Source organism: Ahaetulla prasina, chromosome 4 (assembly GCF_028640845.1).
Source record: "Ahaetulla prasina isolate Xishuangbanna chromosome 4, ASM2864084v1, whole genome shotgun sequence".
Lineage (NCBI taxonomy): Eukaryota > Metazoa > Chordata > Lepidosauria > Squamata > Colubridae > Ahaetulla > Ahaetulla prasina.
In genome coordinates, this window is record NC_080542.1 from 59,970,829 (window position 1) to 59,990,252 (window position 19,424).

General features: G+C 34.9%; 1 protein-coding gene across 3 annotated transcripts in view; it reads right to left on the minus strand.

The window, feature by feature from the left end:
• Positions 1-18,169, minus strand: part of TEX10 (testis expressed 10) — a 45,871-nt gene extending 27,702 nt beyond the window's left edge. Inside the window, exons 1-8 of one of the 3 annotated variants that reach the window (XM_058180649.1) lie at positions 17,582-17,737; positions 16,029-16,217; positions 14,797-15,506; positions 11,865-12,108; positions 9,045-9,157; positions 6,298-6,536; positions 855-987; positions 275-450 (exon numbers count right to left, since the gene is read on the minus strand). In XM_058180649.1, the coding sequence (XP_058036632.1) occupies positions 275-450; positions 855-987; positions 6,298-6,536; positions 9,045-9,157; positions 11,865-12,108; positions 14,797-15,506; positions 16,029-16,208 (1,795 nt within the window). In that variant the 5' untranslated portion in view covers positions 16,209-16,217; positions 17,582-17,737. Of the gene's footprint in view, positions 1-274; positions 451-854; positions 991-6,297; positions 6,537-9,044; positions 9,158-11,864; positions 12,109-14,796; positions 15,507-16,028; positions 16,218-17,581 lie in introns of all 3 variants that reach the window. The other 2 variants (XM_058180648.1, XM_058180647.1) reach the window with 2 other exon arrangements.
• Positions 18,170-19,424: the final 1,255 nt, after the last annotated feature.

Sequence of the window (19,424 nt, forward strand, 5' to 3'; positions counted from 1 at the left end):
TGGAAATCTTACAGAATAAATCCTTTCTAACTTGTTTTAATTTTCAAAATATTTTTCTTAATAATAATAACAACTTGGAAGGGACCTTGGAGGCCTTCTAGTCCAACCCCTGCCCAGGCAGGAAACCCTACACCATCTCAGACAGATGGTTATCCAACATATTCTTAAAAGTTTCCAGTGTTGGAGCATTCACAACTTCTGCAGGCAAGTCATTCCACTTGATGCAGTTTAGTTTGTAACCAGTCTAGTCCTCGAATGTGAAAATAATAATTACCATATATTAGAGGAGCAGCAGCCTGTAAACTCTGTAGAATTTCTTTGTTCGCTCGAGATGCAGCAGAATAAATAATACCAATCAATTGCTCTGAAAGTTCAGGATTTTTTAAACCAAGAAGAACAAGCTGCTGAGGCAGACCAGCCAGCCAACAAGTTAATACTTTACTTTGGCTTCTGCAATGCACAAGAAAAAAACAATAACAAGTAAGTAACTTCATAGTTATAATACAGCCACATGCACATTACACAAACTTTGAAGGTATTTTTGAGGCCCAGAAAATAGGTTCTTAATTCATAACATATTTGAGGTTCTTAATTCACAATATTTTCATGGATGAATTTCAGAAGCATTATATTAATTTGATGAATAGGATTATAAAGTTTCAGACAATATATAAGTATATTGTGGGTTTATCAATGCATGCTCCCGCATTAGCTTTTTAAAGAACAAGACATTTACAAAGTGACATTAAATTGGCTGCAAAATGTTATATTGGAAATTTCAACCCAAAAAAATATCAAAAATTATTTTTTTTTATATTATATGACACAACATTGAAAGTAATATATATTATTACCTATTTATATGAAGGTTCATATCTTCTTTTTGATAAACTTTGGCAAAAAAATTCAAAAGTAATGTACGTACAGGAAAAGGAAGATTCCTTTGCTGATAAAATGTGTAGACTGCTTTCATCAAAGTTTCTGTTGCTGCTAAATAAGAGGATAAAGATAAAATCAGTAATGATACTTTACTTTCTTTATATTTTGTAGAAAAAAATCTACATTAGATATTAGAATTAGGAGAGCATAATTTAAGATGTGGATAACATGGTATAAGCAGTATAAGGTTAATGTAGATTTCAAAACCACTGTTAATATAGAATAAATTAACCCTAACTGAGGCTGTGCCAAAAAGTGCCTTATGGTTCTTAGCACAAGAAGCACTATAATAACAAGAAAAAGCAGGTAATGAGATATAGTTAACCTATCAAGAATGGACAATGTAAGATGAAATCAAGAGAAATCAAAGTTGCAGACGGATTACATTTTAAATGGCATACACAGGTAAGAGAAAGATTCAATATAAAAAACAAAACATTTGATACTGAGCAACAGAAGAGAGAATGTTGAATTATGTACAAAAATGAACATGTAACTGCCAAAATGCATCTTGTTGAACTTTAAAATAAACACATGAAAAAGTCTATTGTAAAATGGGCTAAGAATTTTGGACATAACAAATTGTTGGAACAGTGGGAAATTACATGGTTGAAAGGATTGGTATATGAGTTCAGAAAAATTATCTAAAATATATAATAATACATAGAATAGAATAGAATAGAATAGAATAGAATAGAATAGAATAGAATAGAATAGAATAGAATAGAATAGAATAGAATAGAATAGAATAGAATTTTATTGGCCAAGTGTGATTGGACACACAAGGAATTTGTCTTGGTGCATATGCTCTCAGTGTACATAAAAGAAATGTTCATCAAGGTACAACATTTACAACACAATTGATGATCAATATATCAATATAAATCATAAGGATTGCCAGCAACAAGTTATAGTCATACAGTCATAAGTGGAAAGAGATTGGTGATGGGAACTATGAAACGATTAATAGTAGTGCAGATTCAGTAAATAGTCTGACAGTGTTGAGGGAATTATACATCATACTTATGTTGAAAATGTGACTGAAGGAGAGTCATTTTATCATGGCTGGTGGACTTAAAATAAGCTAGAAAATTCTGGGTTCAAATATGTATTATGGTGCAAAAAATTTCAAAAATTAAAAATCAACTGAAACAAAATTGATTTTATTGCTATTACTGGACAACTAGAAAAAAGCTTGAAAAATGTTTATACATGCTGAAAGTCAATTATATGTGCAAAAATGGAAATATTATGAAACACTCATTAACGGAAGAATGCTTGGTAAAAATGATAGAACTAGTAAAGATGACAAAATTAGTTTGTTTATATAGCGAAAGATAAACTATTACATTTATTAGCAACTGGAAATCCCTTTTGGATTTTTTGCTGAAAGAACGAATAGATGGTTTATGAAATTCATGATTACAAAGAGTAGATTACTGAAAGGATACTTTGGTATAAACTTAAACAAAGAGGGTAAAATACAATTTTACTTATAACTGCTGTTAAGAACAGAAGCCTTTTTCTTTTTCACGTTTCTATTCATTTCTATATTATTTTTAAGTTAAAATTTGAATTGCCCCAAATGTGTATTTTTCAGAAGACAACTGGACTTTATTTCTCAGGGTTTTTTTCCTTTAAAAATGTTTCACTTCTCATCCAAGAAAATCACATTAAGGAAGACAAAAGCCTAAACATTGAAGTTTACAGACAATCCAGATGAAGATCAGTGTTTAGATTTTGATTTTCCCACTGGAGCACAAAATGGGAATGATCAGAACCCTACATCACTGGGCTGAAAGTTTGTCTACCAATAAAGAAGAAAAAGAAAAAGAACTAAAACACATCAAGGGATCCCTCAGAACTTTTAATTATCCTAACTGGACCTTCATCAAATCCAGAAAAAGAACCAGGAAGTTCTTGTTTAAGCTTTTTGAAGTATACTTCCAACATGGCAGGAACAGCTATTAACAGAAGGGTTGGCATAACCAAAGGAGAAACCCACGGTCATGAGACAGTGGGCAAGGTGAAGCGTCCCCGATGTAAGTGACATCAAGTTGGTCATGCCCACCCACCCAGCCATTAGCGCAAAGAACCAGTTGTTAAAAAATTTGCAGCCCACGACTGATCCCAAGGATAAAACACCCAGAGACAAACTGAGCAATGTAATATATGCAATTCAATACATTGAGACATGTGCAGATCTGTACCTGTCTCCTATCCATTGCTTCTTGTCCTTCTCTAAGTGCTATGGAGAGTAAATTGACACCCTCTTCTCTGCCACAGCCCTTCAAATATTGGAAGAGTGCTATCATGTCTCTCCTAAGTCTTCTCTTCTTTAGGCTAGACATACCTACTTTCCTTAGCCATTTATCATACAATTTAGCCTACAGATCCATTATAATCTTCATTGTTCTTCTCTGCATTGTTTCTAAGGCCTTGGCATCTTTCTTTTTTTTGTACTGTGGTGACCATATTTGGATGTAGTGTTTCAAATATGGTCTCACCAGGGCAGTGTAAGGATTACTATTACTTCTCATTGTTTTGATTTGATGTATCTCTTGATGCAGTTGCAACTGCATTGACTATTTTGGCAGCTGCAGAATACTGCTGGCTCATATCTAAGTTGTGATCCACTAAGGCACCTAAATCTCTCTCATAATTACTATGTTGAGCCAGGAACTGCCTATTCTATACCTGTGAATTTGGTTTTCCATGATTCAGTGAGGACTTTACCTTTAATCAATCACTTTCAGTAATTTCAGTTCTGAGCCTGCTGGAATTTCAGCATTCCAAGCAGGCATGGAGCTGAAATCCTTTGGTAGGAAGCTCTTTCAGCCAGCTCTGAGACAAAACCCAAGTAGAATTTTCATTCTGTAAGCTGAAAAAGAGCGTACTAAGGTAAGGAGTGCAAGAACCTCAGAGTGCAGGGAGGAGGTCGTGGGAGGCTAAGTGGAAGCCACACGAGTTTATGCCTGCTTAGGGGGGAAAAATCCTGCTTGGATTTCAGTAGGGAAGATTTTCAGCTTCTAAGCAGAAAGGAAGAATGGTAAGGTAAGAAGCATGAAGTGCCTTGTGGGGAGGTCCAAGGAGACAGGCAAAGGTTGCACATGAGTGTCTCTCTGTTCAGGGGTTGAAAATCCTGCTTGGATTTCAGCAGGCAGAATTTTCAGCTCCTGAGTGAAGTGATATTCACATGTGGCCTGTGCCAGCCTCCCAAAATCTCCACCTCCCTCAAGGCACCCTGCATTCCTTACCTTACAATGCTGTCTCTCTACTTAGAGAGTGAAAATCAAGATCAGTTAAGAACTGAAACCAGGAATACCAGGGTTGTGGTAGTTGAGCAAAGCAGTCATGTGACATTTCATTTAACAACCATTTTGTTCCACAACTGAGAGTCCAGTCCCAATATGGCTATTAGTCAAGAACTACCTGTAATTAAAGTAAAATGAAAAAGCTACTACATTTAGCATAAAATAAATATCTTACCTGTCTTCATGTTACCTAAAGATCCGTTGTGCAGAAGACAAGGCAAGAAACAATGGGTTTAGATTACAAGAAAGTACATTTCCTGTAAACATCAGAAATATTTCCTAACAATAAGAGCTGTTAAACAACAGAACTGCCATTGCATATGGTGGATAATCCACTGAAAATGTTTAAACAGGTTACATAGTCATCTGTCAAGAAAAGTGTAGCACACTGAGTTTTTACATTGAGCAAGTAGTTGAACTAACTGAGTTCCAAATTCCTTTCCAACCCCTGCATGATATGATTTTTATTATTAGAAAATATTGGCATTATAGCTATGCATAACCAAATAAAATCTTTATTATTGTTATAAATCAGCATAAATTAAGTGTGATATTTTCATTAAAGCAGAATTTCTCAACCCTGGACCATGGCCCAATGCCGGGACACAGGCCATTGGAAACCGGGCTGTGAAAGTGGTGGGTGACTATGTACATGTGAGCGCACGAAGTTGCACTTGTAAAAATGGCACACACATGCAAAATCATCTACTCTTCCCCCCTTGCAGCCACTGCCACTTCTGCCAGTGCACCAAGCCAGAAAGGGACCTAGGTGATATAAAAATATATAAATTGAAACCTAAATGTATATATAAGAAGCAAAAATCTAAACTTCTGAAAGAAGGGCTAGAAACATTTGATGTATATAGGTTAATGTGTGGAAGACTGTATCATGTAACAAACTACTCTATGAACTAAGTGGTCACTAAGTCTAATTTATAACACAGGCCTTCATCCAAGTAATTTTGAGTGCCGCTGCACAGAATCCAGCAACGTTCTACGTAATTCTACGTAGTTCTACGTAGCAAGTTTGATATCTGAAAACAACTGGATGGTTTAAAACTGTCCTCTGCAGCCTTGTTATTTATATAGTAATGGTAAGAGGAGACTAGTATGAATAGCTCTGCAATATAGGCACAGGGAAAGCATGCACTCTGTTATTTCTGTGTGTCCAGTTACAAGGTATTGTCTCCCTGGGAAAAAACCTTCATGCCTTGACCTTCAAAAAAAACTGAGGGGAGGGAAGGGAATGACATCGTACCAGAGTAAAGGCCCTTTTTTGTTTAAATACCTCAAATTTAGTTAGGCATGCGCAGGGAGGACAGGGTAATTTGCTGGATTTTCTGGCAATAAAGTTTGGGATCCTAACTGGAACTATTTGGTGCTCCATTTCTGCTACACATTATTTAATAAGGGTTTCGGCATGATCATAACCAATACTGAGTAAAAGATCTCAGAGAAGTCCAAAGAGATTTCAGTTGCCACTGCCTGCTTCCATGCATACCGAAAATCATTACTCTTAAAAGTCAAAGGGGGAAAAACTCTTAAGACAATAATTGATATAGTCATCCATTCCATCCTAAAATTCCATGAAACTTGTCTGTAGACAGAAGGCGGCATTAAAGATACAATTAGAAATTTGAAGAGTTAATCTTAAAAACTTGGAATGTACAAATTCTAATGGTGCAAAATTGGAAAAGGGGTTTAGCTAGACACTATAAAGAAGTTGAGTTATTGGCTTGAGTTCAATAATTTTAGAGCTTCTGGTATGTAGCGACAACTTCTTCCCTTAATATATTTAAGAGTGACAAATGATCTCATCTGTGGATTTTCAACAACAGTCTCTTTGAGCTTTCTTACTCCCAGCAAAGTAAAGGACCACCCCCAAGTATTTGAAACAGGAGATTTATTCAATTTTATAGCTATGTTCTAGAAATGCCTCTTGAGTTTCTAGAATAAATAAGCTAGTGAAATTTCTCTAGTATATAACACAGCACCAAACAAAGTTTGGGTGACTATAGTGCAGCATATATTCATAACATCTTACCTTTGTTTAGCTGGATTTCTAAAAGTCTCCAAGTCACTCTGAGCAATTTGTTCAGCTGCTTACTGTTTAATTTACAACCATCCTGAAGAGTTTCTATTGCAAACTTTCTAATCAAGTCTAGCCATCGGGCATCCGTACGCAGTGTTGAAGTATTTGCTAGTGAGACCATGATTTCACATAAAGTTAAATTCAGCAAAAGATGATCAATATTGTTTGAAGATGTCTTATAATACTTGTTGCTAAAAAAAGACACACACAACAGATGTAATTTTAAACAAAAATGAAATAAAGTGTAACTTCTACAGCTTTAAGATTTTTTTTTTCATTAGACCTACAATAAAAATGTTTTCTGTCATGGAAAAAGCACATCAGTGGGTTCTCTGCTCGAAACCACTTCAGCAAAGGGCCAAGTTCTTTTAATAAAACTATGATTTAAAAAAACTTCCTCAGTTTCAATAAATGAAAAGACTCTAGAGATAATTTGAATAATAATCAAGAAAGAGCCTGCCAGAAAAAAAAATCTTGACTAACACAATAAATTTCTAATCCAAATAACTATGATTTGGAAAGAATTAAAACTTGAAGCAAAAATATGCTAAGACCTTTTTTCACAGTTGGCAGAATGTAGTTTTACCCTCTGCAATTAACCAAAGATCCAATTAGAGTCTATTGAATCTGAAGATGAATGCACAGAACTTTTCTGGAAATTAAGGTCCCCAGTTCAGAAACGACCTTTGTCTGAAGTGATCTATATTAAGAAAAGCTATTTTCCAATTAAATATCACTTGCTTCTCATTCTCAGACTAGTATTAACATACAGCTTGTAATGAAGGATAGAAAGAAAAGCCCATTAAACTTTTCCCATCAATTTTCCCTAAAAATGAAGTTCCAGAGACTGCAAATTGTCAACTGGGCTGAATTAGACATGAACAGCGATTATAATTTAGTGCTAGCTATATATCTTCCAGGCCTAAATTGTTTTCCAAGTCTAGACAGCCTAACTGTTCTCAGCATAAATATTCGGCATTGATTTTATAGAAGTTACTTAAAACACTGATTAGTAAATTCATCAATTCTAATTTCCATTAAGAATGATGAGTGTTTAGTTTAGGTTGCTAATGAGTGGAGGTTAGCATCAATATAAGTAAAAAGAGAAAGGAAAATTTGTTCCCAAAGGACAGAAATGCTTTGGATCAATATAATTCTTGGGGTCTTTTCAGGGTTCACCTGATTAATTTATTTCTAATCACAATGAAAACTGATTGCAATCCATTTGCAAACAGAAGAGGTTCCAGTGTTCTCCTGAATAAAGGCAAAGATGGTGTGCTTCCCAAGTTGTTCAGTTCAAGAGATCATAGAACTCATCATTATTGCAGCTGATCTCCAGAAAATAAAAGAATTATTTTATCTCCTAAGTGTAACTAATTACTGTAGAACAAATATAAAGAATTATTTTATCTCTTAAAAGATTATTCTCTTAAAGATTGTCATTTAAGATAGTACCCTCCATTAAACATATATAGGTTTTCCCTTCCTAAAATGCAATAAATGCTTTTCTTCAGTACATACGCTCATGGTGAAATTAATACTTTAGTCTGCACAAACAAGAGCATTATTTTTATTGAAAAGGAATAATATATGCTGTCATTACTGAATCAGATTTTCATTGTCTACAGGGATATTTCCATTTAATCTGTAAAAATGAGTGAAGACTTACAAAGATTATTTCGATTAGATATATATTCACCATCATTTACCATCATACTCCTAATTTTGGTATTTAGATACAAACTCACTAATAATTGCTAGACAAAAGGTCACACATTCAGAACCAAAGATAAATGGCTGCTACCATAGCAACTCTGAATTATAACTTCTCTACAAAATTTAAAATATTGTAAGAAAGAGCCATGTAGTTAATTGTCCTAGATTCCTGGCCACTCATTACCAACAGTGTCTTTAGAATGCAGAGATCTCAGGAAGAACAATAATAGTCTAATTAATGGCACTACAGCCTTTTTTATTAAATGGAATCTATGTTGGCTATTCATCCCAGATAATTACATTTCATGTCCTTGGACTGAGGCATTTCTAAAGAAGCTCTTTGTTAATGTCTGGTGGGTAAGCTGAAATTGAGACAGCAGTCCACCTAGCTAGCATTCAAATGTCTAAAATATGACTGAGAAGTGGGGGGAGATAATTGTAACTGTCAACTATCAATTTTCTATGCCAAGAGGGTCTGCAGTTTACTTTGTGCCCCCAGGACTGGACATTCCCTACATCTTATTGAGCAAAGTAGTTTTCAAAAACTCTTGACCAGATATCAGGGACCATCTAATATTTGTGTTGAAAGTCAAGACTACTGCAAATAGTAACCTGCATTTTGGTGCAACATCAATTCTTCTCTCTAGAGGACCTCCTAAGCGTTTTCATATAGTGGTAGGAATATACAGTACCACAACGCCCAAAGTAAAAAAAGAGCAACCTGCTTAGATCTATTGATTGAAAGTGAACTTACAAAAATCATGCATTAATCTCCAGAGTGTCTATAGTCTATGCCCATCCAGAATGTATTTCTTACTATAAGAACAAGTGATGAAGATAAGAGACAGGTTAAGAAAGTTGCAAAAATCAACTTTCTGAGCATCAAGTCATCTCCACAGTCATTTCCCGTTATGTTGTAAACACGGACCCCTACAACTACAATGTATCTCATTCTCCTTGCTATGTAACAGTCTTATTCATACCTTTTCAAATGATCTTTCTTTCTCTTTTTGATTGTTTCTTCGAAAGAGTAAGGAAAACAACCCATAAAATGGTGCTTGAAATCGATCAGGTAATTTGCTCGAAGCCATATTTCCTGTTGAAAAAATACTACATATCAATAGAGATAAGCTAAGGTAATCATTCTATCTAAGCAATCCCAACAAAAGTTTTATGAAAAGCAGAACATTTTCATAAACTGGTGAAAAGCAAAACATTTTCGTAAACTACTCCAACAAATTAAATAATTTTTTGGTATAAAATAAATTAAATAAATGCTTACTACTTTCTTTAATCAACTGGAAAAAAATGACATTTTTAATTCTGCCAAATATTATAAAGCATAGAAGAAACACTTTACAAAAGAAAAGCCCTTACACGAATGAAAGCAAATATACATGTCCCAGAATAATGCTGCAGGATCCAATCTGAGTCACTCATTTGACCCATAGGTTTACTCTTCCGAGCTTTTGGACTCATACCGAAGCTCATCCTCAGAATGTATGGTGAGAGAGAAGTTCCTTGAGGATGGGCTTTAGCATGAGTCAGAAAGCTCGAAGACTAAACCTCTGGTCTAAGCGACTGGTCCAAATTGGATCCTGCAAAGCCCTTACTATTTGTAGTAAGGTACTGTACTTGGACTACTCAGTGAGGCCACAGAAAGCTATGTTGAAATTCAATCTAAACCCTTTGTTGTCTGTCCCTGAGAAGGCAAAAGATGCTATTTACCTAGAAGTAATAACTTTTGAAAATGGAGATTTCTTTCTTTCTTTCTTTCGGTTTCTTATTTTTCAAAATATAACAATCAATCTTTCCTTAAACAGTGTGTTGTCTGGGTACAAATATCTCAACAACTTTCAGCATTTACAACCTCATTCACATTAATATTAATTCTCTAATCTTAAAATTATAGTATATTAAGCAGCTGAACATTATAAGCCTATTCATTTTTCCTCTTAACATGTATTCTAATAAAAATACAATGACATTATTAAACATAATTATTCTCATCAACATAATACTATTTTCTTCTTATTTATACCTCTATCTTAACATATTTTCTATTTTTCTTTAATCCTCTTTTATTTCCAGTTTCCCTTATTATCCTCTAACCTATCCCATATCATATATTCAGTTTCTTTCTTCTTAATTGCTACTGTTCATTTCTGCACATTCTAATATTTTCCTAATCACTTTCTCCTCAATAGGAATCTCTTCACTTTTCCAGTGTTGTGCAAATATAATTCTAGCTGCAGTTAAAACATGGATAATTAAATAAGTTTATTATAACTTTCAGGTAAAATCCCCAGCAAAAATATTTTGGTTTTAGCTCAATGTGTTCTAGCCATGTCTTTCTTTTGGTCCAATATTTTTTGGCTTCTACAAAATCTCCAATGCTTCCTTCCTGCGGCTGTCCCAGCTTCGGTCCAGTACACAATAGCTGTCTTTTCCTCTCTTTCGGATTTGAGAGCCTTCTCTGGATCAGTCAGGGAGTTTGTGGGCTCCCTGAGATCAGCAGAGTATGCTCTCTTCGTTCATTGCCCCTTCAAGGCGGTTTCAGGTCCAAATAGACCTCCCAGAGGCTTGGATTTCGGTGCTGTCCCCAGACTTCCAAGGGAAACATCGTCTCGCCGCAATATTAGCAACGCCCCTCAAAAATGGAGATTACTTTGGAGGATTAATAATTCTTGGACCTGGCCCTTGTATAACATTATTTCTAAACATGCAGCATATATATAACCCAACTCTGGTGGCTCTGGTGGCTCAGCAGACTAAGTCTGTCTGTTATTAACACAGCTGCTTGCAATTACTGCAAGTTCAAGTCCCACCAGGCCCAAGGTTGACTCAGCCTTCCATTCTTTATAAGGGAGGTAAAATGAGGACCCAGATTGTTGGGGGCAATAAAAGTTGACTTTGTATATAATATACAAATGGATGAAGACTATTGCTTAACACAATGTAAGCCGCCCTGAGTCTTCGGAGAAGGGCGGGATATAAATTCAAATTAAAAAAAAACAAAACTCCTGCTCTCCTAGAATTTTGAATTCTGAAATGTGCCTAGAACATGCCTGATTCTAATGCTCATTTAGCTTGTTTCCTGATCACACTGTAATTATTTTTTGCACTATTTTGGTAAACATGCAATAAGACATTCATAACTATTAGTAGTTATGTATTAGTAATTAGTATTAGTATTTGTAATTAGTATTAGTATTTGTAATTCTAAGTAATTAATTTTTCTTAGGTTCAGCCCATAAATTTTCAGTTTGAAATTTGAAAACATAATCCTGCTCCCCACATAAAATCTGCCTATTTTGAGGAAGAAACACACTTCCAGGTCAGTTTAGTATCAAATTGTCAGACAATCTAAAAAACTGTTACAAGAAAAAGCTGCTTCAATTAGAAGCTGAATTTGTTCAAAAAAAATACCACCTATGTTTTGATAGAATCCTCAGACTAATAATTATTAAAATTATTTTCTATTGAGAACAAGGCAAGCAGTATAAGGAAGATGAGAAGAATTTTTAATATTTAAAATGAATATTATATTGTACAACCCATATAGGCTATGTAGCCTTTTTCTACTTTTCAGGAAAGAAAACTTTAATTTTCATTCAATATTTTAAAAGGAAATACTCTTTCTCTTAAATTCATATTATACATTCTGACTACTTGAATTTCATTTAATTTCATTTACCTAAACAGAGAAACTCTGTCTATTAAAAAATAACATATTTTTCATATTTATGTAGTAGACAATGCACTTCCAATATTCATATAATTTCAGCAATTTAGCTTCTTACCATTTCATATGGATCTTTGTTTAGTTTTGCCAGCTTCCATAGTAAATGAATGATACCAAGTACCGCCTCCATAATTTTCTGAGATCCAAGTTCCAGAATATTTCCAAGAACTGGAGTTGCAAGTTGTGTAGGAGAGGCTTCAACCCAACAATCAAGTAGTAATGGTATTATTACTTGAATGAAACCTTTTAAATTGTTCATGGATGCTAGACCTTTTTCATCAATATTTGTCATGCTTAAAGACCTAAAAAACAAAGAGTTCACTTTTTCTTTTCTTTTATGTCCAAAATATTTACTCAGAACCAAATGTTATCAAATATATTTAAAAATACATTCCTAAGCATATTTACCAGAACAAGATTTAACATATACATATATAATACATCAGCACATTAAATATTTCAGAACTAGTTAGTAAATAGTCCAATTTACGAATAGCAGTCCAGAATCACCTTGTAGGGAAAATGGGCAGCATAGAAATTTAATAAATAAAAATAATTTTAAATATTGCTTCTGGAATAATATATTTATATAATTTCAGATTCCCTGTGCAACATGACATCTTTCTGCTACATTGAAGCATATTTACTGTTTATGTGCATTTGTTTATACATTACATTCAAAATAAGAAAATTGGGGACTTTTTCAATCAGCACATCTTTTTTGGCAGAAATAATAACGTTCAACACTTCCATCACAAAGTTTTTCTATTCTTACTTTGGGAATATTGTCACATATTCTTTACAAACGTATTTTGCAAGAAAGAGTAGGAACAATTAAAATGTTCTATATGTCTTACATCTCACCACAGATTTTCTATAATAGCCCAGTCTGGGAGCTCTCTGGGCCATTCAAAATCTTTATTTTCTTAAAATCTTCTAATCCAACTTCCTGCTTAAGCAGGAGACCCTATATCATTCCAGTAATGGAGCATCCACAACAAAGGCAAGTTATTCCCTTGGTTGATGGCTCTCAGCATTAGGAAATTTCTCCTTAATTCTGGGATGCTTATCTCCTTGGTTAGTTTCCATCCTTGTTTCTCGTCTTATCTTTTTGATGCTTTGGAAAGCAATTTAACCATTCTTTGTATGTTTTAGCTCCAACTCCCTAATCATTTTTGTTGCTCTTCTCTGCAGTCTTTCCAGAGTCTCAACATCTTTTTATATTATGATGACCAGAATTGGATGCAGTATTCCAAGTGTGGTCTTTCTAAGATTTTATAAAGTGGTACTAGAATTTCATGTGATCTTGATTCTATCCCTCTGTTAATTATATTTTTGTCCTATTGAAATGTAATTAATTTTTACCTTTTAGATTCAATTTTTAACTGATTATGGAATATTAGATCTAGGATATGTTGATATTTAATTGAATCCATTTTTTTCTTGTGCCACAAATTATCATCTATTCCAAAATGTAACAGAATCATACCCATGTTTATCCATTGGCCAAGTGTTTTTCCTTCAAGGATAGAATAAAACAGCCTTTAATTCAGTTACTGCCAAGTATAGTATACAATTTCACAAAATCATAGGGTGGGAATGAACTTTGGAGGTCTTCTAGGTCAACCTATGCCAGAGGCAGAAGTCCTTATGCTGTCCCAGAAAAATGGTTGTCCAATGTTTTCTTGAAAACCTCCAATGATGGAGAACCCACAACTTCAGGAAATAAACTGTTCCACTGATTAATTTAATTCTTCTCTGTCTGGAAATTTCAATTTTAAGATTGGATCTCCCTCTGATGAGGTTCTACCTATTGCTTCTACCTCAAGTTCTATGGAGAGTAAATCAATATTCTCTTCCTACAACAGCCATTCAAGCAGTGGATGACTGGTATCTTGTGTCCCCTAAGCTTCTGTTCATTAGGCTAAACATACCTAGTTTCCTTACTGTTCTTAACCGGATTTGGCCTGTTTCTAGAGGCCTCAGCATCTTCTTTCTTGTGGTGGCTAGACTGGACGCAGTATTCCAATTGTGGCCTTACCAAGGCATATAGAACTGTTATATCACTTCTCTTAATCTTGATATATTCCTCTGTTGATGCAGCCTGGATTGCATTGATTTTTTTGGGCAACTGCAGCACATTGATGAATCATGTGTAAGCACTGGTCCATCCAGACATTACCTCCCAGAGGCACTATAGTGAGCCTCTATATGCCTATCCTCTATCTGTGCATCTAGTTTTTTTCTGCCTAGGTGCACCATTTTATTTTTCTTGCCACTGAAATGGCAAGTGGATTGGGCCTTATCCACGTTGTTGGATAAGGTCCAACAAGGGCTCAAATCTTTCAAGATCTTTTTCCCGAAGTGTTAGCAATACCCCCTCCCAACTTTGCAAATTTGATGAGCACCTTTCAATCCTCTCATCCAGGTCATTTATGAAAATATTTAAGACCAATGGGCCTAAAAAGAACCTTGAAAAACTCGACTACATGCTTCCCTTCACCCAGATGTAGTCCACTGAGGACCATATAGGAGAGTGGTTGGTCAGCCAACTGCAGATTTATTGTGGTAATGTAGTGGTAATGTCTCTCCCACACACTGTTTTATTTTACCAGGAAATAAAATGTAGACTACTTTATGAAATATTGAAATCTAACTATACTATATCAACAGCATTTTCTTGGTCCACTAATTTAGTCAATTTATCAAAAATAATATGATTTTTTTTGGTATAACCTATACTTAACCTATACTTAATCCATGCTGGATTCTGGGAATCATCTGTTTACTAGAACCAGAGAAAAAATAAATACATTCTAATGTTTTACAAAAGCAAACTCCTACTGAAGTATACTAAGCTTTCAACAAAGAATGCATAATTAAAATTTAAAAGAATATAATAAATTACAACAGTTTTATTAAATTGTTTGATAAACAATAACTACTAAGTGTAACATTTTAAACTAGTTCCAAGCATACAAATTTCTTACCTTAGTGTAAACAATGAATTAATTTTAGGATATAAGTCACCATTTTCATACAACTGGATATGCTGTTGGCCAGCGGCATGTTCTTGCCAATTGACACATAAGGACTTCTGAATTCCTACACTATGAATTCGCTCTTTCTGCCCATCACTGTCAATTTCTAGTACACTACAATCTTCTACCAAGATCTGGAGGAATTTTTGGAGTCTAACTAGAACATTCAGCCTCCATTGTTGAGATATCATTCTCCGGCTAGGATTAACAGAAATCATCCAACTTATTTTATCTGTACTTTTGTGCTGTGTTGACAGTTGCTGATGAGAAATAAGTTCCACAAAGTTATTCAGTAATACAGTACTGCGATCCCTCAGGAGAGTAGGGTATTCTTTCAAAAAAATATCCAATACCTTCAGAGAATCTTCCTGAATTTCTTCACTGATGTGAGTCATGGCACTAGAAAGATGAGCACTCATTAAAGGGAAGAATGGAGAGATATGCTCAGCTCGTATTTGGGGAGCCAGGAATTGAAGAAGGCAGACTGCTGCTTTTCGCACACTAGAGTCTTTGTCTGTAAACACAGCGGCTAACTCACTCAGTATATTTGAAAGGTGAGCATCAATTATGAATGGATACTGAGACAGCAGGTCCTTGAGTCCAAACAGTGCACTTTGTTTAACTCCTGCACTATAGTGATTCATCTGTGAAAGCAGATCCTAAAATATAACATAAAACATTTCTGTTAATACTCTTTACATTGTAAAATGTTTTAGAATTTAGATATATCACATTATATTTTAAGCATTTTCCTTTGTAGTTGCTTTTTAAAAGTATATTTTTTAAAAAAATTGGTAGTGAGATAAATAGATTGAAAATTCTAATATAAAGAGCTGAGCGTGATATGCAGGATATAACTGACATAAAGCAGAGAAAACTATTATTTATAACAGACAATAAACTATGGTGACTAAAATTTACCCCAGAGTCATTCTAACTATAGCATCATTGTTTAACTAAAATTAAAATTGAAAAACATGGAAAACTTATTAAATTATACAAAGATCTGGACTATATATGGAAATGAAATATTAGATTACATAGAAATCTGGACTATATATGGAAAAATGCTCTTTCCCATGTCTGGTAAAATGCTTAGTTTTACACAAGTTAATTTCTGTTAAAATTGGTCTGAAACTAATTAAAACAATCAGGCAGGGTACTCAAACTTTTGTTTTTACCTTTATATTAAGCTTTCTATTATTTGTTGGAAGTATAGTACCCTGTCTCAGTTGCTCAGGAAGATGTATAGTCTTTGTTCTGAAATTTGTGTCAGTTGCATTTTCTAGTCGAGGCTTCTTTTTCCCAACTTTTAATTTCAATTTATGAAAATCTTCTTGATGTTTTCTCTTTTTAGTCATTTTGAAATTCTGCAAAAACAAAAAAAGTTAACATTCTTAGAGAAGAAAAATACTTGCAATTGCACTGATAAAGTAAAATATTCATTGAGATATTGCATTTAAAACTGAATAGTCAAATCTTTTAGTTCATATCAAATCTAAATTAAGGACAAATTTTATTGAACCTTAACCATTCCCCAACATAAGCTACCTGAGTATCCACAAACAAGGCTATCTTCTTTTAAGAAAAATGGAGAATTAAAATATATTGCATTTGGCTGTCATACTAGAGTTTCTAACAGGAAAAACATATTTTTTTATTTTAATCCAATTTTCATTATAAAAATGAAGTTAACACAAAGGACAATTAAAAATAATTTTGCATTATAACATAAATTTATATTACATTTACATACATAACTAATTCAATGCAAACCTCTAAAAATTCTATATTAAAATCATAATACAGTATAAAATCCAAGATGCACGACAAGATATATAAGGCACAGAGATACTGATTTTAATAATGTCTGGATGAAAACTGTTTCATAAAGTGAAACTAAAAGACAGTTGAAAGAAAGTATTGAAAAGAGACATATTCATTATCAGTATTAATTTACAGATATAATAGAACTAAACAGAAAATCTACCTCTAATTAATATTCTTATTCTAATATTCTGCTCAAAACTAGAATCAGTTCTTAACTGCTTGGGGGGAAAAACGTGACCATGTTACAATTTCATGGTTAAAACTGACTTATGATATTTTAAAGTCTTATCTGCTGAAAACAGTAAACACTTTAAATGTGAAGTGGTATTTTAGTTTCCAGCATTTTCTGCATGAATGGAATTCATTTTAAGTTAAAAAATTTGAGTCCAAGGAGCGCTCCCCGGAATCAACAAGAATACCCTAAAAACCATCCGAAAACATAAACTTGATGAATAATCTAAATTTAAACTCAGAAACCGAAATTCTCCTCATCGGCTAAATATCCACCATGTTTAAATACTCTTTTTAACAGGACTGTCGTGGCCTATACCATCCGAAAAAAAACCCTAAGCGGTTAGCAGGGGATCATCTCTCGTGTCCGAAGAATCCAACGATTTATTATTTTTGCAGAGCTACTTTCAGAGCAACCTTTCCTTTGAAGGGAAAGGAAAGCTCCTAAACCACCGAAATCCCACTCGGCCGCAGGCAAACGGGGGCAGGAAACTGGAGGAAGAGATCCTCAAAAACAGGATCTCGGCTAGAAAAGCCCTTAGGTGCCCCCGAGGCATGGAAAGAGTTGGGCGTTAAGCGGGCTCCGTTGATAAATGTCCTTTTGGCCTTCCAGGTAAAGTTTGCTCCTCGGTCTAGTTTTCCTCCTTCCCGAACCTCCCGCAAAGATACTCACCCACCCGGTTCCGATCAATGGAAGAACCTACTGGCGGCCACGATCGCTGTCTTCGAGATTTCCTCCCGAGTCGAAGTCGAAATCCCGCATCCGGTCACATTTTCCGGAAATCGCTGTAACGTTTTCTCATTAGCGCGGCTCGCAACAGTTCGTGATTGTGTTGTCGGAACTGCAGGTTCCTGCGATTGAGCGGAAAGGGAATGGAAAGGAGCAGGAACAGGGCTTCCGCTCAGCAGGAGCAGAAGAATAGCAGTATAATTTACATGGGAAGTGTACAGTTACACCAAACAGACTTTGAAATTTCGGTCAAGCCACCTCTAGGTTAATATTTTCCAAACCCGGCACACATCTTAAAATTGGGATAGCAAAGCTAAGGAAACGGTTTCTTCGTAACCTCATTCAAGAATGTAATAAGGCTACCTAAGGATCTAGTGGGGCTTCATAGCATCAGTAGCATCATACAATCATAATTGTTGCATTCCAGTCATGTGAAACCAACCTCAAATCGGGAATATAATGTGTGTGCTTATAGTCATAACAATCATGGGTCTTTGGTCTACTAAAATGTAGACCAAACGATTTTTAAATAGGTTTCACCCGAAATTATTCTCAATTTCAGACTACAATTCTCAAATTACAGAATTTTATTTATTTATTTGTCAATCATATATAAGATAACAGGTAAAAGTGTAAACATAATTTGGATACATGAAAAGAGTAAGTAAAAAGGAATATTAGGACCAGGACTGTAGGCACGCAGGTGCACTTATGCACGCCCCTTAAGCAAAATAAGCCAAAATATACAGGTTTGTGTTTGTGCCAATGTGATGCAAAAATATGTAACAATGTGGATGTGGAAGGTTGTGGTATCTGGCCGTGTGCAGCAAACTGCTATGGACGGACTGCCTACACACCTTGCATGTCTACATTATCTCATTCTGGCTCCGATTTGCATTACCTCACTTTGACTTCACCATCAGAGCCCCTGGTTGGTATTTCAGGGGGGAGAAGAATCTACCAATGAAAACACTGTTACCAGTTTGCATTATTCTGCTTGTAAAAACTATAAAAGTAATAAACGCTGCACAGGCAATGAGAAATCTTTGCACCTTGAAAATGCCTGGACCCTGATTACTATAAACAATGCCATTTTCGTAGATTCAGAAGAAAGCAAAAATTGCACAATACATCACATCATGAATAAAGGCAAATATACCTGTTACCTGGATAAACTTGGAAGGTCCAATCTGGGTTGGTCGCTGAGACCAGAAATTCAGTTTTCCAAGCTTTCAGACTCGTGCTGGAGCACATCCTTATGGAATGTCTCTCTACCAGAATGTGTGCTTTGACCTATTCAATGGGTAGTATTTATGTGGTGCCTGGTGTATGGCTTTTTAGTTGTTGATTGGGGTGTTGATGCACAGCTATTAAGTCTTTGGCTGTTGTGCGCTTATCCAGATTTCATCCTGCAATATGTCACAACACACAAATAACATACAGGTACTCTGACTTATGTCCATTCATTCAGGGACCATTCAAAATTATTGTGACACAATGTATCAGCTGGTCACTGCAACCTCTATTCCCCAAGAACACCCTCCACCACTCACCTGGGGTACTCCCACATTCCTTGCGTGGGACTCCACTTTTTCCTCTTTAATGACTGGTGTTGTCCTGGGATTATGATGGCAACCAGAATTACTGTTGCTAAGTGATGCAGTCATTTTATATCATGTTTTACAACCATATCATTTAGAGACAACAATTCCAAACCCAATTACTGTTGTAATCTGAGGACCAATTGTATCAATTACGCATCCAGAAACTTTACATGATGGAAAGG